General features: G+C 46.2%; 1 protein-coding gene across 1 annotated transcript in view; it reads left to right on the top strand.

Annotated features, from left to right (window-relative positions):
* The window catches only part of chchd3a (coiled-coil-helix-coiled-coil-helix domain containing 3a), a 32303-nt gene extending 26541 nt beyond the window's left edge, over positions 1 to 5762 (top strand). Inside the window, exons 6-7 of the mRNA XM_068755559.1 lie at positions 2895 to 3030; positions 5189 to 5762. Of these exons, the coding sequence (XP_068611660.1) occupies positions 2895 to 3030; positions 5189 to 5212 (160 nt within the window). The 3' untranslated portion in view covers positions 5213 to 5762. The remainder of the gene's footprint in view (positions 1 to 2894; positions 3031 to 5188) is intronic.
* Positions 5763 to 20879: the final 15117 nt, after the last annotated feature.

Here is a 20879-nt window from a genome sequence, read left to right as displayed (position 1 = left end):
AGAAGAGTTCGGTCATTACCGGAGGCCAATAAGCAGCGAGAGAAAAAGAAAAGCTCTCTTTTCAGGTTGGCTGGTAGTTTCATGCGTTAAAGATGAAGTGGGGTAATACAGCAGTCATGATTTATGGCGTGCCCACGATGTGACATTTCTATTGTTTTGCATCTGCTCATGCTGCCGCGCCGTAGCAAATGACTTGAGGACAACCTAATGTGAAACTGGAGCAGGAGGAGTGTGGATTATACGCTTTCCCCACCGGCTCCATGGCTGGCGGCGGGAACTTAATGTTACTCCTAATGATAGATGATGGAGGATGCAGCGTTCCACCACAGTGTTATTGTCTCTGTGATTAACTAAAGCGTCATCTCGGCCCTCTCGCCGCAGAGGAAACCCGAGAAACCGGAAATATTAGGACCGCTTTCTAGTTCCTCATCAAGAAGCGCGATTTATTTCCATCCTCCCCTCTCCCTCCTCCCTCTGTCCTCCTATCCCTCTCTCGTGGTGATAAACACGGTGGTTTGTATCAGCAGGATGCACCTGGCATTAACGAGAATGCTTAAGAAAGTAATTAGTGGGTGTATGTGGCGCCCCTCATCCCCGATCATACCCAGGTGGCGTAATAAATGAGCGCCAGGATCCATAGGAACTGGACGGGTGATTTCTGCTACCGCTGCTGTCAATGCTCAATACCCTGATGCAGAGCAACGTCTTGTCATGCCTCCCAGCCAACGAGCGAATTTCTCCCCAGCGGATCCCCAAATGTTGAACAAATTGGTGCACAACGGCACAAATGTTCCGGTGTGGGCTAAAAGCAGCTATGATCAACCGGAATGAAGAAGGGAGGGGGGGGGGAGAATAGCCCCACATCTTCAAGCTGAGATTAGAAGATGCATTTTTAGTCTCATGTTTGCACGGTAAATATAAAAGTTACAACAAGCCACCGGTGAGCTTAGCCAAGCAAAAAAAAAGCTGGGAAGAGAGGAGAACAGCCAACCTGGGTCTGCCCAAAATGAGCCTTCCAGCACCTGTAAAGCTCGCTAATTAACGCCATGCATCATTAAGCCTCACAAAAACAGGTGCAAAACAACGGCCAAGGAAACGGCCCACTTCTGCTCTCCGTTTAAAACGTCTCCTGATTGTTGCTTCACGTTTACCGGCGGATATGACGGGCAATCCGTCAACTAATTTCAGGCAGGACTGGGAATCTCCAAAGCTATTTCTCACCCCTTTCTCAACCCCTGAGACCGGTAACGGCCGAAGAACGATAAAGTGTATTGATTCATCACACGTGCGTGGAAGCTGTTAACGCTACCTGAGCACCTCTCGTGTCGTCGCTGACCTGCGTCAACGAGGACGATGGATTGATCTATCCTCCCGAGCAAAGACGATCATGTGGCGATACACATATGTACACATCTCCGCCGCACTTCACCCTGGGTAATGACCCATGCGACCAATCCTGTGCTTTATGTCCAATGGGGGGGGGGGGGGGGGTAATTTTTCACTCCAGGGGGCAAATCAAACATCTGATTCTTACTACATGGGCTCGGATTCACGCCCCCTCCCCCCAATATTCCTCTGAGATCAGCAGAGTTGCTGACGGGCAGAGTCTTTCACACGCGTTTAGTGAGGCAGATGGAATGTTCCGAGCACTGGTGTGAACAAAACGATGACACCTCCATTAGCGTAATAGCCCTAGCATGTGCACGTGTGTCATTATAGATGTTTATGGGGTGTGTGAAAAGAGAGACAGAAGCAATTAAGAGTGGGCAGGACGACCAAGACGGGTGTTACTCCTCAATATGTGGACTGGGATAAAGGTTTCAACTTGTCTCCGTTTAAATGCACTGAAGTTTAGCGTAGCAGTTGCCATTAGAAGCGCTAGCATCTGGAGCGTTGCCGGCGAAGATGGCGACACTTAAACTATAGCGCTCCTCAAGGACAGTCTTGAGCTTGCAAAGCCGAGTGATGCTTGTCTTATAACCAGACATATTAGCATCCGCAGTCTGCAACGACAGTCGCCGCTCGGAACCTAAAAGACGGGATTTGCTATTCGGAACGGTCCGAGGTGACAGCTTATCCAGTTTGTAAATGGTTGACGCTCGCAGGGAGCCCCGCCTGCATCGATGGATGGATGGATGGATTCACTGGGGCCCACTGGAGTGATCAATACTCTCTTCCGTGAGCCCTTTCTAAAGCATTTTAATGGTGAGACCATCAGAACCAGGGGTAATTTAACAGGAAGGTGTACTTAGGGTGCAGGTAATTTTATCCTCATCATCATTATCAACACAATGTTATAACAAGCAAACCTTATTGCCTCGGTAGATTGAGCCAATGTTCTTTCATTATGTTCCCTGCACTCCGCATTGATTTGCAGAGTTAGCTTCTGTTCCATTAAGTCCCACAGCAATGATCTCGCCTTCCTTGGCTGCAGCCGCCACTGGAAGCTTTTCTCTGACGACCCTCCGTCGATATTTTGCGATGCACACATCAGCTCGGCCGTCGCGTCGGGTTGTGGCGGCTGGATTAACCTTCAGCGCTTTGACTACGGATACAGTCGTGTTGATTCTTGTGAGCGGGGGGGGGGGGGGGTGTACACACGCTGTCGACCGCAGTGTCATCTATTAGACTCTAAAAATGCATGTGCTCTTATGGGATAAAAATGACAATCTAGTTTCTTTTTTTTTTTTAAGTAATATTTTACAGATTTTTGTTTTCCACCTTTGCTCCCTGCCCCTTCTTCTTTTTACACCTTTACCCTTCTCCCTTAACACTCATCCCTCACCCTCATCGTCCTCCTCCATACCTCCTTTCTTCCTTCTTTCTTGCACCATGTTTCCTTCACATTTTCACACGATTTCTCTCACCTCCCCCCCCCCCCCCCCCCCCTCCAGGCGGTATGAGATGTATCCTGTGTGTGCAGACCTGCAGGGCCAAATCCTTGCATGCTACAAGGAGAATGTTGGAAAAACCCTGAACTGCTCCAACATCGCAGCTCTTTACCTGCAGTGTGTCAACAACGCCAAACAGGTGAGTCTCTACTAAACTGTTTGTATTTGGTCTCTTTTCATATCTCATGTTGGCAACATTTGTGCATAAAATATGTAATAAAATCCATAGCAAACATTAAATAAAGTATTTTTCCCCTCTGAAAGGCAAAACATATCTGCATGGACAGATGATGTGTAAGTTCCAGCACCTTGTAGCCCAGTAGTATCCCTTCCAGCTGAACTAAAGTAGCCCGACATGCATCATTGTGTGTGCTCAAATGTGTGTACGCGATGTCTAGAAATGTCTAAATGAATTAATTTAAAACGCACATTACGCACACAAGCGTCCATTTACATGTGCCGGCTCCTTGCTTTTAGACAAAAGAATACAATTTCCACTGGCCTACTGGCGCCTGAATAAAGCTCCCACTAAATGACCAGTTACTCTAGTCTATTTCCATAATACCTGCTGACACAGGCGTCGTCCCGACTCCAACCCCCCGCCCCACCCAGCTGGATCTGTGTGTTTTAATGTAATAAGCCCAACAGAGTAGCCGCTGCTCGTTGGATACCTCTCTGGTGTGAAAATATTTTAGCGCCCACGGTCACTCGCCGTACGGTAATAGTGATGTCACAGGCTGATATTAACTTGATTCTCTGTCTCACTGTGCAGAATGCGTCAACTAACGGCACCAGCAGGCCTCGATTTGCATTCATGCAGCTTTTCTATTAGATTTTATATATATATATATTTCTCTTTCCTTACAATGTAATTGTTTCGCTGGAAATAAGGAAGCTTCTGTTTGGTATTAGATTTTAAAGCCGGATCCTGGCAGGTTTGAAGACGTGGGTCACATAAATTACACGATGCATTATTCATCATGTGTTTAAGGAAGCTACCTGTAGCCTCGCCAGGATTCAGCGAGGGTGCGTTCGCCGCCTGGATGATGTTATGACACTGTAAATAGTTTGAGCAAGCCTGAGACGATATGTTAATCCGCTTGTGTTTATCGCCCGGCGGCGATCACAACACGCTCCTGTTCGTCTGCGCTTATCTGTCGAAGACGCGCTTTTTAAAATCATTAGGTGCAAAAAAAAAAAAAAACATGTTCTGTGATAAGGCTTTGAAGGAATAATATGCAGAATTACACAGCTGACAAAATGGGGGCGGGAGGATTGATGCAGCTTCGTGATTAGGATGTTTGCGTAGCTTTATCGTCAGCGTGCAGGAAGCTACACCGACATCAAATGTCAAAGGACGCGACCTTGACCTGCAGGTCAGGAGATCCAAACGGGCCCCCTAAAAGGCCGTGTCCTATCTCCTTGCCCTTTCCATCAGTCGCTTGATAGCACGGCTCAGGCGGTTGTTGTTGTTTTTTTAAGCAGCAAAATGTCGTTCTCCTTCCTTCCTCTTTCCCCTTCAAAGCTGCTGCACCATAGGTAAAGATCGGAATGTGCAAGATGGCGTCTCATAGGGGGTTAAAAACCAACCCCCCCACATCCAAATCTCTGTTTTATAATATTGACCTCTCAGCCGGAGTCAGCCGAGACAGAGCCGGCCTTTGTCCTTGATAATTAGCGATCTTATCTCCGTAGATACGGTAACATTTAGAGCCACTTTTGCTCCCCTTTGTGGCCGCCGTGCCCCCCCCCCCCCCCCCCCGCCGCTCCTTAACACCCTGCATCCACCGCGCCTCGTCACATTTCCAATGCATTCACCGCTTAACAGGTCCAGATAGCAAATTGTGAGGAGGAGGCAGTCGAAGGGCAGATAAAGTTGCTTTCTCTCCCCCCCCCCTCTATGAAAAAGAGTTTATCATGGAAGACGATCTCTCTCTCCACTGCTCGCCTCCTCATTCCATATTCTCGCCGCGTGGCTGCCGCTTGCTCCCTATCTTTTCCTTCGCCACTTCATTTTTAGGCCGACCCTTCCGCTCGATGGCGTCGGCTTCGATAGGGCCGGTTCAAACAATCATTCACAGGATTTGTGGTTCCGCTCATCGCTTACACGGAATCCACGACCCTCCGGTCCAGCTCGCTCTAGCCTCTTCCTCTTTATTGGACTCTCAGGCCTCCCTCTAAACCGCCTCGTCTCTCCCTGCGTGACATAATGTGTTCCTCCTCAATTTGTTTTTCATTTGCCTCGCGTTTCCTCTAACGCACTCCTCTTCCTCTCCGCCTCTGATTTCTACCCGCAGACCAAGTTAAGGACCGGGGGTTAAGGACGAGAGAAGGAAAAGCGGGAACGATGACGAGTTTATGGCGTAGGATTTATTTTTATCGACTAACCGGCGGACAGATCAGATCAGAAGAATTGAGGAGTGAGTCGGCACCGAGACACAAACCCTCAGAAAACCGTGTGGAGACCAGAACCGAACTGGAATAGAGGCGCACCCCGTGCCGCGCCCCGAGACAGGAAGAGACAATTTTCTCTCCCTCTGCTGTGAGTGGCCGTGACGGAACCCTGCAAACCTGAGTGTGTCCCACCCGATGGACGGCAAAAAGGACTCGGGGGTCCGCCCGTCATCCTCACTCCTCATTCCAGAAAAGAAAAATCTATTTTTACGAATAAAAGTCCTATTTCCTTGTCCATAAATCACTGAAATCGTTGTGTCCTTCCCCCCCGAATGCACTCTTGTTCACGTGGTCGTGTGTTTCTGTTTCTCCTTTGCATCTGTTGGTGTGAGTTTGTGTTATCCTAATAGTGTAAGCCTGTGCACATTTCTCATCGCGTCTGATCCAAGGAAATAAAAGACGAAACGATGTAGAGAACCAGTGTTTCTTTTTTTCTTCATAAATATTCAGTTAGCTCCATCTATCCTGTGTGTGTGTGTGTGTGTGTGTGTGTGTGTGTGTTTTGTGCTAATTATCGCAAGCATTGTACATCTTTGATGGATATGCAGCCCCTCGTGTTGTCACAACGACATATTTGCCAAACGGAGTGATTGAGCCCGAGAGAGGGGAGCCAAAGCGCGGAGGGGGAATATTCGTCCCAGATGTTCTGGGTCGTAATCCATCTTTCTCTCTGTTTCTCTATCTGTTGATCTGTCGTTCTTTTCTTGTGTGTCTCTGGCGTGTGACGCCTCAGTCCTCCTTTCTCCCACTTATTTCTGCTTTCCTCATCGCCTCTTCTGCTCAGCCTCCCAGGCTAATGTTGCCATGGAGGAGACGGCTTCTCTACGACATCGCCACTCTGGCTCTGGTTTAGATAGACACTGTGTGTGTTGGGGGGGGGGGGGTAATGTTGCACCCATCCTTCCAATCTCCATGCGGTAGGAGTGTGTGTGTGTGTGGACATCTGTCTGGGTTTCATGTAGAAGCAGGTGACTGCAGAGGACGCTTTAGTGTGTGTGTGTGTGTGTGTGTGTGTGTGCTTACAACCATGTGATTCATTGTGACTAATCACCCCCCCCCCCCTCCCCCGTCTGTCAGTCAGCTGTCCTTTCACTTTTTGACATTTAGAGTCACAAAGGGGTTAAGGGTTGACTTCTATTGTACGGCGCTTGTGTTTGTGTTGAAGGGGTTTTTAAATGTTGGGGCTAATGGCTGGGGCGCTTGTGGTGGCCCCCCCAAGGGCAGACAAAGCTCATTTTATTCCCCTTATTTTGCCCCCTTTGTGGCCTGGAACCTCCGAGTATTAGCTGTATTCTCTCTGCAGTGGAAGTATGCCCCCCCACCTTCATATAATTAAAGGATAATTATAAAATGAGATCCACGACCCTGACAACCTTTAAAAGTTGAGCCATAACTTTAAATGGAGAGATGCTACTCAGAGATTCAAAGGAGCATTTTCTTTAGCGTCTTTAGATTCCAGCGTTTCCCAGGAAACCTCATGAGCGTGAAAAGTGTTTTAATGGAAGGGCTTTTTTTAGATGAGGAAAAAAAAATCACACCTATTATATTTGATGGCGAATTAAATTACATTTCTTTTATTTCTTTCATTTGGATGACTAAACTGATATTTCAGGATGCCTCCCCATCAGACCTGTGTGACCTCTGAGCCGACTGAACGGTTACTTCACTTTACTTAAGATTGTATTCTTTGCATTGCAATAGGAAGACTCAAAATCATTGGAGTGATTGATTTAATGCGAATTCCTGCCGTCATTTTTAAGTTCAACTATTTAAAAAGACAATGGACGCTTGTTGCTGCCGTCGCTCGTGGTTGCCGGGTCTGTGCCGACACATCCGACCGATGCCAGGACGCACTGTTTTCACAGCGTAAGGAAGTTAGTTGTCTGCAGTGGCAGGAGGAAATGGAAAAGAGCGCGAGGTCGAATCCAGACGACTCATCTCATCAGGATCCTATCTGTGTCCGTCTCACCCGCTGCCGGGCGAAGGTTGGTGACGCTGCCGATGTCTCTTTCTTTGCTGTGCACCACAAAGGTTTCCTTATTTACTGATATTTTTTTTTTACCTAAACATACATTTTACAGCAACTTGGTTTCCTTCCCCTTCCTTTTTTGTTCTTTTATTCCTCTGCTCTTTTTCCTCACTTTCTTGCCCGCTTTTCTTTCTCCCTCCAACTCATCAAGGATGCAGAGGAGTGGGCCTGGCAGCCCGAGGGGAGGATCTGTTGGTGGTGATTGGTTCTCCTTGCTTGCCAATGAGGTGTGAAGCGTCTGCCACGCCGCCGTGGCTCTTCTCCGGGGGGGCTGTCCTCACACACACACACACACACACAGAGTTTGACAATATGCTTCAAATAGATACAAGCGCTTGACAAATGCAGTCTTCAACGGGAATTAAATGCAACAGAAAATGCTTCCAAATCTAGGGGGGGGGGGGGGCATCTCATCTGCTTCGACTCCAACATCCATTCATTCCCATAGAGACATGTTCTCCAGCGATGCCAGGGGGGGGCCTGCAGTTGAGAGAAGACTGTCATGTACTCTATTCTAGTAATGGCCAGGCAGATGGCGGGCTGCTCTGTAGCCTCTGCTTAGGCTGATGGCTCTATTCATCAGGCTCCTCGCCCTCCCTGCAGCCCCGGCACTGGGCTACGATTTATAGAACTCTCTTGTTCACACTCCCCACTGCTATTTTCTCTTGCTGTTATTTATTTCCACTTTTTTTTTTAGGCTCTACTTCTTCTCTTAGTTTCTCTGAGTCGCTGCCGCTGCCTGTTTGATTGGCACCATAAAAGGCTGTTTCATTCCAACTAGAATTTCTGCGGCAGGCGAGGTGAGTTATTGGCTCTACTTTCCTAAGACCAAAGTTTTTTTTTTTTTTGTCATACAAACACTTTTTTCCCCCCGATAGAGCCACATGGTGCCATGGGAAGTTTCATTTGAGTGAGGGAAACTTAAGTGGTTATTGAGCTGGAGCCAATTCAATGCAAAGCGAGTTATCTGCCTTGGAATTGAAAAGGATGACTTCCTATAGCAGTCGCTGGATAATTTGGAGACAAAAACATGGATATACAGCCAAGCAGCGGCTTGGCTTTGCTCGGCGATCATAAGTACATGTAAGGAGCTCGCCGCCACCTCTGTGAAGGTACAATCTAAGGAAACTTTTTGGCCAGGAGCTGAAACGTCGCTCCTAAATTTGGCAAACGACAGAAGAATTACGACCACGCACCTGCTTTAAAAAAAAAACAAAATCTGGTTCCAGTATATAAAGGACAACGTCGACCCTTTGTCAGTTAACTGAGCTTCGATGAGATGCATAACAAAGACTTTCTGCTCTGATGTCCGAAAGCTGCGGAGATAAGTGGCTATAAGTCAGTATAAGTGCAACAGGAAGACGAGGAAGAGATGGAAGGTTAGAAAATGACGAAGGAAAGAATTCGGTTTAAGCAGTCATGAAGCCGGATGAAAACGCGAGACGACAGTGTGATTCATGGCCGTTTGAGTGAGAGAGTGAAAGCTCGGCATTGAACGCTGCAGAGGTAAAGAGAACGGTAACGGAGGTTCTGAGACCCTGCACTGAGGAAACGGTGGGATGCCTTGAATTGAGGGATGACCTTGAGGTCCATGGACACACAAAAACAAACTCACTAGTCACTAAAGCAATCTAACTGTTCACTCAGCAAAGAGTTCACCGAGGTTTGGCGGTTTGGGTCCCTGTGTGTTTTTCATACGTGAGGGTGGAAGAGGATAAAAAGAAAAATCTGCGACTAAAAACAAAAATGTTATCTCAACGTACAGAAAAATAGAAAAGCCAGTATGATGGAATATAATCAATTTACACAGTCGTGCAATCGTTTATATTTCATTTTATGTTGGAACTTTCAGAGCGGCACGCGGTCCATTTGCCGTAATTCATCGTACCTCCTCGGTTGATGATATTTTCCCTGCATGAAGGGAAATAATTTCCCGAAGGCACAATATAAGCTCTGCAAATGTTAGTTCTAATGTAAGACGAATGGCAAGAGTGCAGGTATAAAGTGTGTGTGTGTGTGTGTGTGTGTGTGTGCCGTTCCTCGGAGTGACACGACTCAACCTTACCAGCAAATCTTGCACAACTAAAACACTTCTTGGAAAACTAAAGTCGGAAACAAAACAAAAATAGACTCGCCCCTGGACCACTCGCTTGATTTTGTGTTTAAAAACCAAGATGTCCAAGAAGGAGATTAGTCGACTGAACGGCAGTTGCTCCCTACGTGTTTGAGAAGTGTACGACTGTCCTGTGGTTATTAAACCTGTTACATGGCCCCGCATAAGCCTGCCCATCCATGACCTGCATGAGGCCCGTTTAGACTAATCCCAACAACTGCATACAAAAAAAGTTTTTTCATCCTTCAGAAGAGGATTTAAATTGCAAATTGTGTTCGCCTGCAACGTGGCGTATAGCCGGCGCCTGGAGCATTGCTGCTGTTAATTTTGTCCACGAGCCCAGTGCGCTTAGGTGGGTGGTGCCTATTTATACACAGTGTGTTCGTACCGATATTGTCCCTGCTGAGACCCACACTGGAATCTACTTTATCACAGCCTGACGCGAGGTGCTTTAGGAGGCCGATGCAAACGCATACACAAACACAAGGTGAGCACAGAGACCCACACCGTTACTGATCATATGATTATATATGTGTAGAACTTCCACATGCATGGTATATTTATAACACACTAGGTCTATGGGGGGGGGGGGGCATGAGATCATTGTCCTTAAAGGTTGCATAAAAGGACCTTCACAACACAGACGCGCTCGAACAAAATTAGAGTCGTAAGTTGGCGACCCCCCTGTATCTCCATTTAATGTGTTACAGGGTGACATCATGACGTCATCTGGAATGCAACACTTTAATATCTAAGAGAAGCATGTCACTGCTTCATTTCAAGGCAAGAGGGAGGGGGGGGGGGGTCACCATGTTCCACTTTGCCTGACCTGCATGACTTTGACTTTGTATAATACGGATGCAAAGCCCCACCCAGAGGGGGTTCACCGGCCCACAGCCGATGTGTGAACCTTAACGCTGTGAGGCGGTGGAGCCAACCACAGCGCCCTGCGGCGTCCACGGAGCGGCTATTTGTTAATATGATGTTAAACGGAGTCTGAGCTCGCTGTGCAAGGCGGTTTGGTCGGTATTTTAAAGTGTGACCTTTCCCCCTGCGGAATCCAAATGCACGGACGTGCTCGAGTTCCTGCATCGGTGCAAGAGCTGCGTTTTTGCTGTGTGTACGCTACGTGTAGCATGTCTTATTAGCGTATGCGTTTAGTTCAAGCATTATTTTCCAACTGCGTTGCATCAGAATGAGTGGTAACATTCAACGTGTTGCCATATTTGTTCTGTACGCCCAACATTAAGCCCCTCTCTTTGACGTCTTCCCCACCAGGCCCTGCAGAATCGCCCTTCGGTGGCGGAAGGCGCCCCGAGTGCTGGCGAATCAAGGGCCGGAGTTTGGTGGCTTAATTAGTACTGGCAATTTTAATCACACTTAATATTTATAAGGCGGGATTCTTTTGTTTAGCCTTGACCTTTCTCTGGAGTTCATTAACATGGCTGCCGCTGATGCGCCGCTGGTCTTTAAACATGTCTGCAGCCCTCACCCCAGGGCCGTTATTGATTTTGATGGAGCAGACATGGTGCTGTGTTAACGTTCTGTGTGAATGACATTGGCTTATCAACCTTTTTCAGCGTCAAACCCTGCAGGACTGTGTTTCTGTGTGTGTGGGGGGGGGGGGCTGAGGGTACGTGTGTAGTATCTTATCAATGTGGCGAGCTCATTCTCTAAGTGGCAGCGGAGGTAAAGGAAGCAGGTCCACAAACATTAAAACAGCGTTTCTCTGCCCTTTTGACTGAATAGCACGGTCAAAATGTGATTTGTATCGCAAAAGCACACACACACAGTGAGATGACCGTTGGTTTATAACTTGAATGTTTTCAGGCAGAGCTGGAGGCAGAAGGTTCCGTTGCTATAGGAGACGCCGTGGACGGTGTAGCACTTATGGGTTAATGGCGTCTGAAGACGCACCAGCATTATCTGTAGCATCGCCGCATCACAGATCGTCCCTTACGTCTTCTCTGTTTAAGAGACCAGAACTTTATAGTAATGATGTGTGCTTTGGGGTAATAAAACATTTTTTGCTCGTGGGGGTGGGGGTGGGCGGTGTTGGGCTTTAATGCTTTAATGAAAACCATTAATCAGCTATCCTCAGAGTGGGCTCCGACATGGCTTTTTTTATTTTTCATTCCTCATAAATCCCCCCTTCCGCCTCAACCCCACGTGTTTTTTCTTTTTTTTTTAAACCATCACTGCCCAAAGTAATCCTCTGTTTTCATCCAATGCACTTATTTCATTTGGAATAGAAATATCTTTTTAACGAATAATTGCCTATGAATGTGTTAGTTAAACCATTACAACCAGTTCTCACTCCCAGTGCTTTAAATACGGTGGGCTGGTTTGGCAGGTGCCCGTGGTGGATGGATGGCCCAAACCTGTCTCCAAGTCTCGTTTATACCCAATTAGCATAACTTATTGTTAACATATTGTTCTCTGTGTCTCCTAGGGGGCGGCGCTGCTTCAAAATCTGCTATCTATACTTAAGCTTAGTGATATTATTGATTCTAGGAACAACTACAAACTTTCATTTTCAACTTTTAGTTTGATGTGAGCTAGATGCTACTCGCTATGTGTGAATGCAATGAAGGAGCGGGGGGGGGGAGCTGATTGTTCCAGCGCTGAGCATTTCCATAATTGACGATGGCATCATTTATTTTTAATGCGCATAAAGTGCATTATTCGGATATTCAGGCAGTGTATTCATTAGAGTCAGAATGTACGCCTGGAGAAACGCAATGTTTCCAAGAGTGTGTTCAGCTGCCGGGGATCGTCTGGGAATCGGAGCAACAGCAGGTTTGCTCAAATTGTCCTGTGATGGCACCAAAAGTGAAATCCTTATGCTGCGACACATTTCAGCGTGGGGCAGTTTCTGTTGGACGCCGTCCCTGACGGGAGCCCCTCGAACTAACTTAAATGTAGACTGTGAGGTAATACTGAAAATGCCTGCAATACTTTGCAAGTGTGTGTTTATGACTTGGATTATAGTGATGATGAGGTCTACTGCCTTTCTATTGATTCATCCTGCAAACCCATACCTGTTCCGGTGTGCATTCATTAGTCTCTGCAGGTTAGTGTGTGAGAGCGTTGAAATCAGCCTGCCACAATAAATGTTTTATTCATACAAATGAAAATGAATGATTTGTACATAAAGTGGCGGTGATGAAGATGCTGAGGTTCTCCTTGGGAGTGACCAGGTTGGATAGGATTAGAAATGAGACAATAAAAGGGGGACGGTGAAGGTTAGACGTTTTGGAGACGAGGTCAGAGAGACCAGATTTTGATGGTTTGGACATGTCCAGAGGAGAGACAGGGACTATGTCGGTAGAAGGATGCTGAGGATGGAACTGCCAGGGAACAGGACTAGAGAAAATACATGGACGTAGTGAGGGAGGACGGGGTGAAGAGGAGAAAGGTGATTTACTGTGACAGGACAAGCTGGAAGTACAGTGGTAGTCTTTGTACATGTGAGTGAGGGAGTGTTAAATATGCAAGAGGCTGTGTTGCACAAAAAGTTATTGAATAATCATCCTACCTGATTGAAAGCCGACACTCTGTCTGGAAGCTCCGTAATCACTAAATGTCCTTTGGAAAGTGACCGTAAGCTCTCCAAACCGCCTCCGTGTTTCACAATCAGAACAATGAATAAAAGATTTCAGCTTCGAGTGCCTGCGTTTGGAAATTAAAATGAGTGGAGATGCATGGGAAAAAAAAAATTCAGCAAAGGCCCAGACGGGAGTTTGCGGCGACTTCTGTTGCCCCTTCCTCACACTTCATACACTTGTGTAGGCGGAATTCAAAAACTGCTGTTGCTGCGTTGCTCTCTGCCTTTTACGAGTGAGGAAGAGGAGCAGGTGCAAACGTTTTTTTTTTTTTTTTTTTAATACTCAAGTTTCCTTTTTGATGCTTTAGTTTAGCTCAACTGCTTCCCCCACCTTCTCCGTTCCTGTTTCCCACTAACCGTCTGGATTTCCGACCTTTACAGACTGAGCGTTCTTTCTGTTTCTGTTCGTGTGTGCTTGGATGACAAATGTATCATTTTGCAGACTATTTTTTATTTCATTACATGACAGGAACATGTAAGGAAACCCCCACTTGTGTGTGTCTGTGCATACAAAAAGCGACATTTGTGTGGGACTGCGTTGCCCTGTGCGTGTCCTTGCAGCAGGTTTAATATTTTAGCCTGTGCCAAAAGGGTTTGAGAGGATAAGGAGAGAGAGGGATGAGAGATTAGCGATTATCGATCGGTGTGGAAAAAAAAAAAAGGAAGACTGCAACCTATATTTTGTTCGTCACACTCTCATTCGTCGGCTCCTTTGTGGAAAAAGAAAACGACTCAAAAGATTGATGTAATTTCTCCTTCAGTCGTCTCTGGCTTGACCTTACTTTCTTCTATGCATTCAGATGCTTTTGATTAAGGTAGATAAAAGGTAGCTGTGCCAGGCGGGAAAGGGGGATGAAAGTCAAGAAAGATGGAGACAAAAAGGGTTTGAAGAAGGGGAAAAAAGTGCATAAAGAGAAGTGATTTTATCACCAAAGCAAATCAGCAGGAGATGCTCCAGATTCCAATTTCCAAATAAAACAAGAGCTCGTTAAAACCTTGTTGTCCCCGGTTGTCTCGCAAATCACTTTTACAAACTCCGTTTTATGGAAACGCACATTTCACTCCAAGACGGTGACCAAACAACGTAGCGCTTCGTTTCCACTGAACTCTCAGGATCCTTATTGGCCGATCCGATTCCTCTGAAATGTCGGAGCAGCTCTCCCCCCAAAGTGTCATCCGAGTAAAAGTTGATGATCACAGTGAATGCTTTCCACAGACATCATCATCCATTTCTCTGTGTGTGTGTGTGTGTGTGTGTGTGTGTGTGTTTCTTTTTACATGCATGCATATGTCAATAGAAGCCCCAAACTCAATTATTCCATTAAGGAGATGGTGCACAGTGGAGCATGCAGTGACTAAATCACAGCCTCCCTCTCTAACACACACACACACGCACACACCCACACACACACAAGCCAGCTTTAAACCCTGCACAGTCAATAAGCTATTTCCAGTTTAAGGGTGAGAGCGCGTGTTGACATCATCCTGAACGACGCCTGTTCCTATTCTTTCCCTGAATGTGTCCCTTTTCCCAAGGCTTGCCTCCTCAAGTAGTGGGGAACATAAATCCATGTCAGCCTTTGTGAGTCTGTGCGTGTGAGTGTGCGTGTGCGCGTACGATTGTGTGTCTGTATTCTCGGGTATGAAAGCCAAAAGAAAAAATCGAACCCAGTCCAGCTGTGATTGGGATCTGTGTGACTCCGACACACACACGCGAGCTTCCTGTGTGTGACTGGCATGCCGAGTACAGACTGCAGCAGCGTGTCCAGCCCTCTTTATTCTTCTACACACTTAATGAGTTGTCCTGGGACACACACACACACACACATTTTACTCGTGGACTCTCAGTAACATCATAAATTCCCAGTAGCATCTCTGCCTAACCTTATCCGCTCCGGCAGCACGCCGAAGCCGGAACCTTCCCCTAATTTAAGTCTAACCTTAACACTGGAATCTCAGCTGTGAGAGTGGCCTTTTCAGAAGGAAGGGAAGATTAAATATCTCCGAAATCCCCTTTTTAATCACAGGCTTAAAAAAAAAAAAAAAAAGACAAGAAACTTGCAGCGACGCTGCGCTAACTGTGGTTGTTTATTGTAATTATGTTTTCTGCGTTTGGAGATTTAGAAGCGACTTGCAATGTAAAACCTACGTGTCATAAAATGTAATCCAATTGGCAAATTTAAATCGGAATTATTCAGAACTGTCTCATTGAAAGGAATCTACTCCAGGCCATGTCGGTGACTCGTGCTGAAGTGCCCTTGAGCAAGTATATTGAATCTTGCCGGCTTCAGCTGAGCTCCTTCAGAGGTTACCCTGACCTGAAACAATCCTGGTCTGCTTCATTTTTTTAAAGCAAGCAATCAATCTTTATTGGTAAAGCACTTTTCAAACATTCTGGACGCTCAGACATTGAAGATGCTGTCCAAGACGGTTTTTAGGTTGAGATTTTAAAATGTCAATATATTGAAGATATTGATTGTTTTTTCTCTCTCAATTCAAAACAAGCTTTATTGACATTCGGCACTCCACTCTAATCAGCTTCATTTATCAGTCCTGTCATTTGGAGAGAAAAAAGAAAAGGATGATTGGAAGAGAATTATGATTTGCCCATAGTGAAGGCTAACCATGACAAATGATCAGATGCCATTGGTTCACAATACACCCCACCCCCCACCCCAAACAAAAAAAATTAATATGTGACAGATAAAAAATAATTAAAACAAACCACATTCTGTGCAACCTTATAGAAAATGAGCTTTTCTTTACCCTCATCCACTGTTTTGTCGCCATCATTTGCACAAATTCTCAGGTACACGCTTCCTAATGGTTCACTCTGCCTGTGCAGCACACATTGAATCAATATTTCCTGGAAGTAGGATTAAATTAACCTTGGAGTTCATGTAACAGGAACACGGCTGTGCCTCTTACCCCTGCCTTGAACTCGGGGTGTTATTGCAAGTTAAGCACAAAAGAGAAAAGTCCCCTGGAAAACAGCAAATGTTGGTTGTCTGTTCAGACGATACGAGGCTGCTGCTGCTGTAAAGCTCCAACGACCTGCAGACAGGCATAATATACAGACGGCCTGCTTTGTTACTGCGTAAATATGTGTACAGTGTGTGTGAGGAAAAGGGCGAGGATGAAATGGAAAGGATTGCTCACACCATCTCTCGCCTTTCAATCAATAACCCTGCGATTCTAATAGACATTGATTGCATCTGAATCCCAGATCCCAAGTCGCAAATGTGATTAGAAAATGGCCAGTCTTGACACTTTATTGAAAACAATGAGGCTGGAAAGAGAAACGGGAGGAGGGAGGGAGTGGGAGTGACTGGCTCGGAAAGATGGATTAATCTTGTGCTTGTCGGCTCGCTGGATTCTTCCCCTCCATCCACTCCTCCTTTGATGCGTTTGCGTGCACGTGCGTGTGTTTGCGCGGCTCCCTGACAGCGTGGCGAGGGTACGATGGCCAGCTTAGGTTTACAAGTGGCACATCGTATTTTCTGTAGACTCGCTTTATGAGGCTTAGCCTGGCCAATCATTTGCCTGCATGGGGAAAAACGGATGACTAGATGGACCAATCGGTAGCTAAAGATGCTCGTCTTTAACAAACAAAAAAATCAAATTTGGTTTTTATTTGAGTTTAAGGCATACCATAACCGTTTGGACTTGTGCCAAACACATAAATAACTTTTTTTTGTCTAACATAATGTCATTGTGGACTTTTCTATAATGTGTACATGTATTCATACAGATATTTATTTGGAATTTTATTTCTGTAGAAAGTACATAAATGCTACAGAGAAGTATTACAACAAACATATAGTACAAATAGTTCCATGAAGGATTAAGCAGCTAGATCGAGTACATGAAGGAGTACTGCATGGAGAGTGTTTGCATTTGCAAAACCCTCTTGGGTATTTCTATATATTTCTGAACAATGCTCTCCTGCACAGGCCTGGGTGTAACGTATTCTACTACACGTGTTCTCTCTTAGCGTTTGCACATCACATGTGTGTTCTATCTCCATTGGACTCTTGTGTTCTTTGGATTTACTGCTGACGGATTGCAGCAACATGATGCTTTGTCTCCCTGTATTCATAGCTTTCGGTGCTAAAATATTGTGAAATATGGTGGCATCGTTGCATTCTTCTGCTGCGAGCAAAATGATGCTCAGGATGCAACGAAGCTGCGTGTTTATGACGAGTATTCGTGCATGCATAATTGCACAATTTACAGCTCTTCCATCAGACTTGTAGGAGGAGATTTTTTTGTATGTAAATTTGCTTTTTCCGCCACGTTCAATCGATTAGCATTGAAAGTAACACTTGTTCCCCCGACTCCTTATCTTATCGCTTCTGCGGATCATATTTGATCATGTATGGCCTCAATCAAGATTACAAGCCGTGGGCGAAATAAAATACACGGCACATTTATGAAAGTTTTTTTTGGTGCAGGTGGGATGACGGTCCAAAGATGGAAGAAACAGTTGGAAGGGGAGGTTTGATGGTTTCGTTCTCCATCCAGGTGTTTCAAGCAGCCAACATCTGGCTCTGTGGTTCCCTCACGCTGTTATATCCGTAAGAAACTTTGAATATTTAACACGATGTCTTCAGACACATGTCAGACTGGTTTTAAATGATCTGTTTTTTGTGGATGGCAGAGCCTGACTGATTTTGTTCAGGAGGCTATTTCTGCTTCTTTTTTTTTGAAGATGGTTTTACCGCAGGTCACGGGACCTAAAATAAATTCCTTGCATGCATAAAAAAACATCTCAAGCAATACTCCAGTGAAGCCCGGCATATCCAAACAGATAAATATCAAAAATTTCATAAACTGAAATAGAATTATTAAGTGAGAGAAAGCGAAAAAATATGAACACGCTTGTCATTTCGGCCCGCGGATGCATCCCAAAGAGGAATAACTGATGTGGAAAGCTGTCAGTCGATATTGTGCTGTAAGCTTCCTGGTCCAGTCGGTGAGAGACACACTGTCCATATCCACGATCCACGGCCACACATTTCCAGACTGCTTGTGTGTCTATATGTGAGCCGCAGACCGGGGCTGGGCCGGGTCAGGACCGGGTCTGGGCCTCCGCTGAGAGCATCTGTTCTTTATTTTATATACTTCTTGTCTTCCAGGCAGCCAGTTGACAATAAAAGGAGGTGAGAATAATATCTATATTTTATGTCCAACACGCAGCAATACCAATAACTCTGTGCTAACTGAGTCTCTATTTTTTTTTTTATTGTTCTGGCTCTACCTATTGTCCTCAGTTTCAGATTTCCAGACCATCTGCAACCCCCCTTCCCAGAGAAAGCGTTTAATTCTGGGGGGGCTGCTCGGTCCAGAGCCCCACGGACGCGTGCGCGGATCTCTGGAGAAAAGGGCAGGCGAGACGCACTGACTCACCTGGCCCCACGGAGTGTGTTGGTGCAGAACCACGCGCGCGCGCACGGATGAGATCAGGCAGACAGGCAGCTGCCTGATGGGAGAGGCTGGTGGAAAGAATGCATGGATGAATAAACACACAGAGAGGACACGACGGGCTAAAGGATGAGCCACGGAAATCCGTAAGTCATCAATATGCAAACGATCTCATGATTGAGCGACGCGCTGAGCGGCGCGCGTGTCCGTCCGGCCTCGCGGACGCACGCGTTACCGAACATCCACAGAAACGTCTGAAAAACAGAACATTTGACAGCCTATATTCACAATCCAAATCAATGCAGGTATCAGAGTGTCGTCCGAGCTGCGTCCACACAGCGCGTAAAGCGTCATTGGCTCAGCCACGCGCGCCAAAGCGGGGATGCCGTTGATGAGGCTGACGCGTCCAGTTTGGGTGCCACTTAATCCAGGAGGCAATGAACCTTCGCGGGACACTTTCATGAAGATGGACACGCTAAATCCGACATCAACCAGCGCGTAAATATCATCCCCGGGATGGAAATGATTTGTAAACTGATCCTAAAGTGGGGGCGTGCGCGATTCAGCGGCCTGCTGCATATGAGGGCTATCCATTGACAGATGCGTGATTAATGTAAATGTATAGGGGGGGGGGGGGACCCCACGGGATCAGCGCGCCACTGTGGGCTGATCTCTGTATCCCCACAGGCTCCAGATAAAGCAGCTGGGCTTACTTTAAAAGGGGTTCGCCGAGTTAATAAAAAAAAAAAGAGGATGCGAGCTCCTGCGCACGTGGACGCGCACGCACGCACAAGCTCACTTCTGAAAGAACCCCACGCCAGCTGTCAGCGGACACGTGCGCGCCTCCCCTCGCAACCCCACTCGACTTCATCAAAGTGATTCCCGCTGCCTCCGTAAATCGTCATCTCATTTGCAAGACAAATGGGGAAGTCGGATTGGTCAGCGCATTTGAATAAGGAGCCACTCAGAGGCCGCCCCCCCCCCCCCCCCCCCCCATCAACTCAAGCATCCCCAACTCTATGAAAAGTCATTCTCATGTCACAGGACTGACTCCTGTGCGACTGCATTTTGGATTATTTAGAATAATCTCCATGCTGCAAATAATATATGGATTTATTTCGCTTCCAAGCTGCCATGCGTCCATAAAGGTGACCTTAGCTAAAAGGTCACGGCCTCCAAACTGATCCTGCAGTGTTTTCACAGTCAAAATGTCACGTCTGGCATCCGTGCAAATGTTCTCCCTATCTGATATTTTCAACCAGGGGTTCCATAAAGTCAAAATAGTCCTTGCCCCCCCCTCCCCCCCCACACACACGAACCAGTTACCTGAACAGTAATTTCCAAAGATCAGGCGATCCCGAACCGACTGTTGTTGCAGCAGATTGCAGCCGTATTGATTGGCCGAGGACTTGAATGCTATCGAGCATCCAGATCCACGGATTGTCGATTGAGTTTCTGTGCTTGGGTTGAATAAATGAATGAAGCCAATTGGTCCTGCATGCATTTTTCATCCTTCAAATGAGTCTGAGAGATACCCCGGGGGTATAGGGGGGGTCTGTCACGAGGACCAAGTGTAATGAAAGCTGCTGCTACTTTTTGGGTCCTGGAAAGATTCTCCCAGAATTGGAATCATGTGTTTGTCATCAAGTTTGATTTAGCAACTAATTTGATCTCCAGGATCGGGATAATGATTTGGATCTGGGTCCAGTATCTGTTTGGATTATGGCTCAGAATTCAATCAGATTTACTCCTAGAAAATATTTCATCAAACTTTGTTCAAAACATTTGTGAGCGCAAACAATCGAGGCTGATCACAAATCCCGGCAGCGGGAATAAACGTTTCTACGTTTTTATGGGAACATAAAACTCGTCTGAAAATGACTTGCATAATTCTATCTGGCATTTTTCCTTTTTTTTTTAGATAATGTTCTTCCACAAAACAAAAGCAGAAATGCTTGAGCCATTTATATAGGTGACGTCATTAAGGGATGGTTCGTTTGCTTTAATAGGATTAAAAGTTAGGTTTTATAGTCATTTGTGACAAAAGCAAAGAGGCGCTGTCATTTATTGCCATGACATGCAGGGATTTATGTTAACGCCTTCCGCCTTTAAACCGATCACAGATCAGCCATCTCCTCCTCCACCGGCCTGTAGGGGGGCTCTGATGCAGTGTTTCAAAGCCAGGGAACCCTCGGGAGGTGCGGAGGGATGGAGAGGAGGAGGAGGAGGACGCCGCAGCAGACGCGCTCACGGACAGTTTGGAGTTCAGGAATAAACTGACATGTTTAAATACGAACTTTTCTTCATTGGGCCAAAGTTAAATCCTCATCCCCTCTAGAAGTACGTATACTAATATTCTAC

Source organism: Brachionichthys hirsutus, chromosome 22 (assembly GCF_040956055.1).
Source record: "Brachionichthys hirsutus isolate HB-005 chromosome 22, CSIRO-AGI_Bhir_v1, whole genome shotgun sequence".
In the NCBI taxonomy this organism is placed as follows: Eukaryota; Metazoa; Chordata; class Actinopteri; order Lophiiformes; family Brachionichthyidae; genus Brachionichthys; species Brachionichthys hirsutus.
Note: the sequence above shows the minus strand (reverse complement) of the source record. Positions and strands in the feature narration are given on the sequence as shown.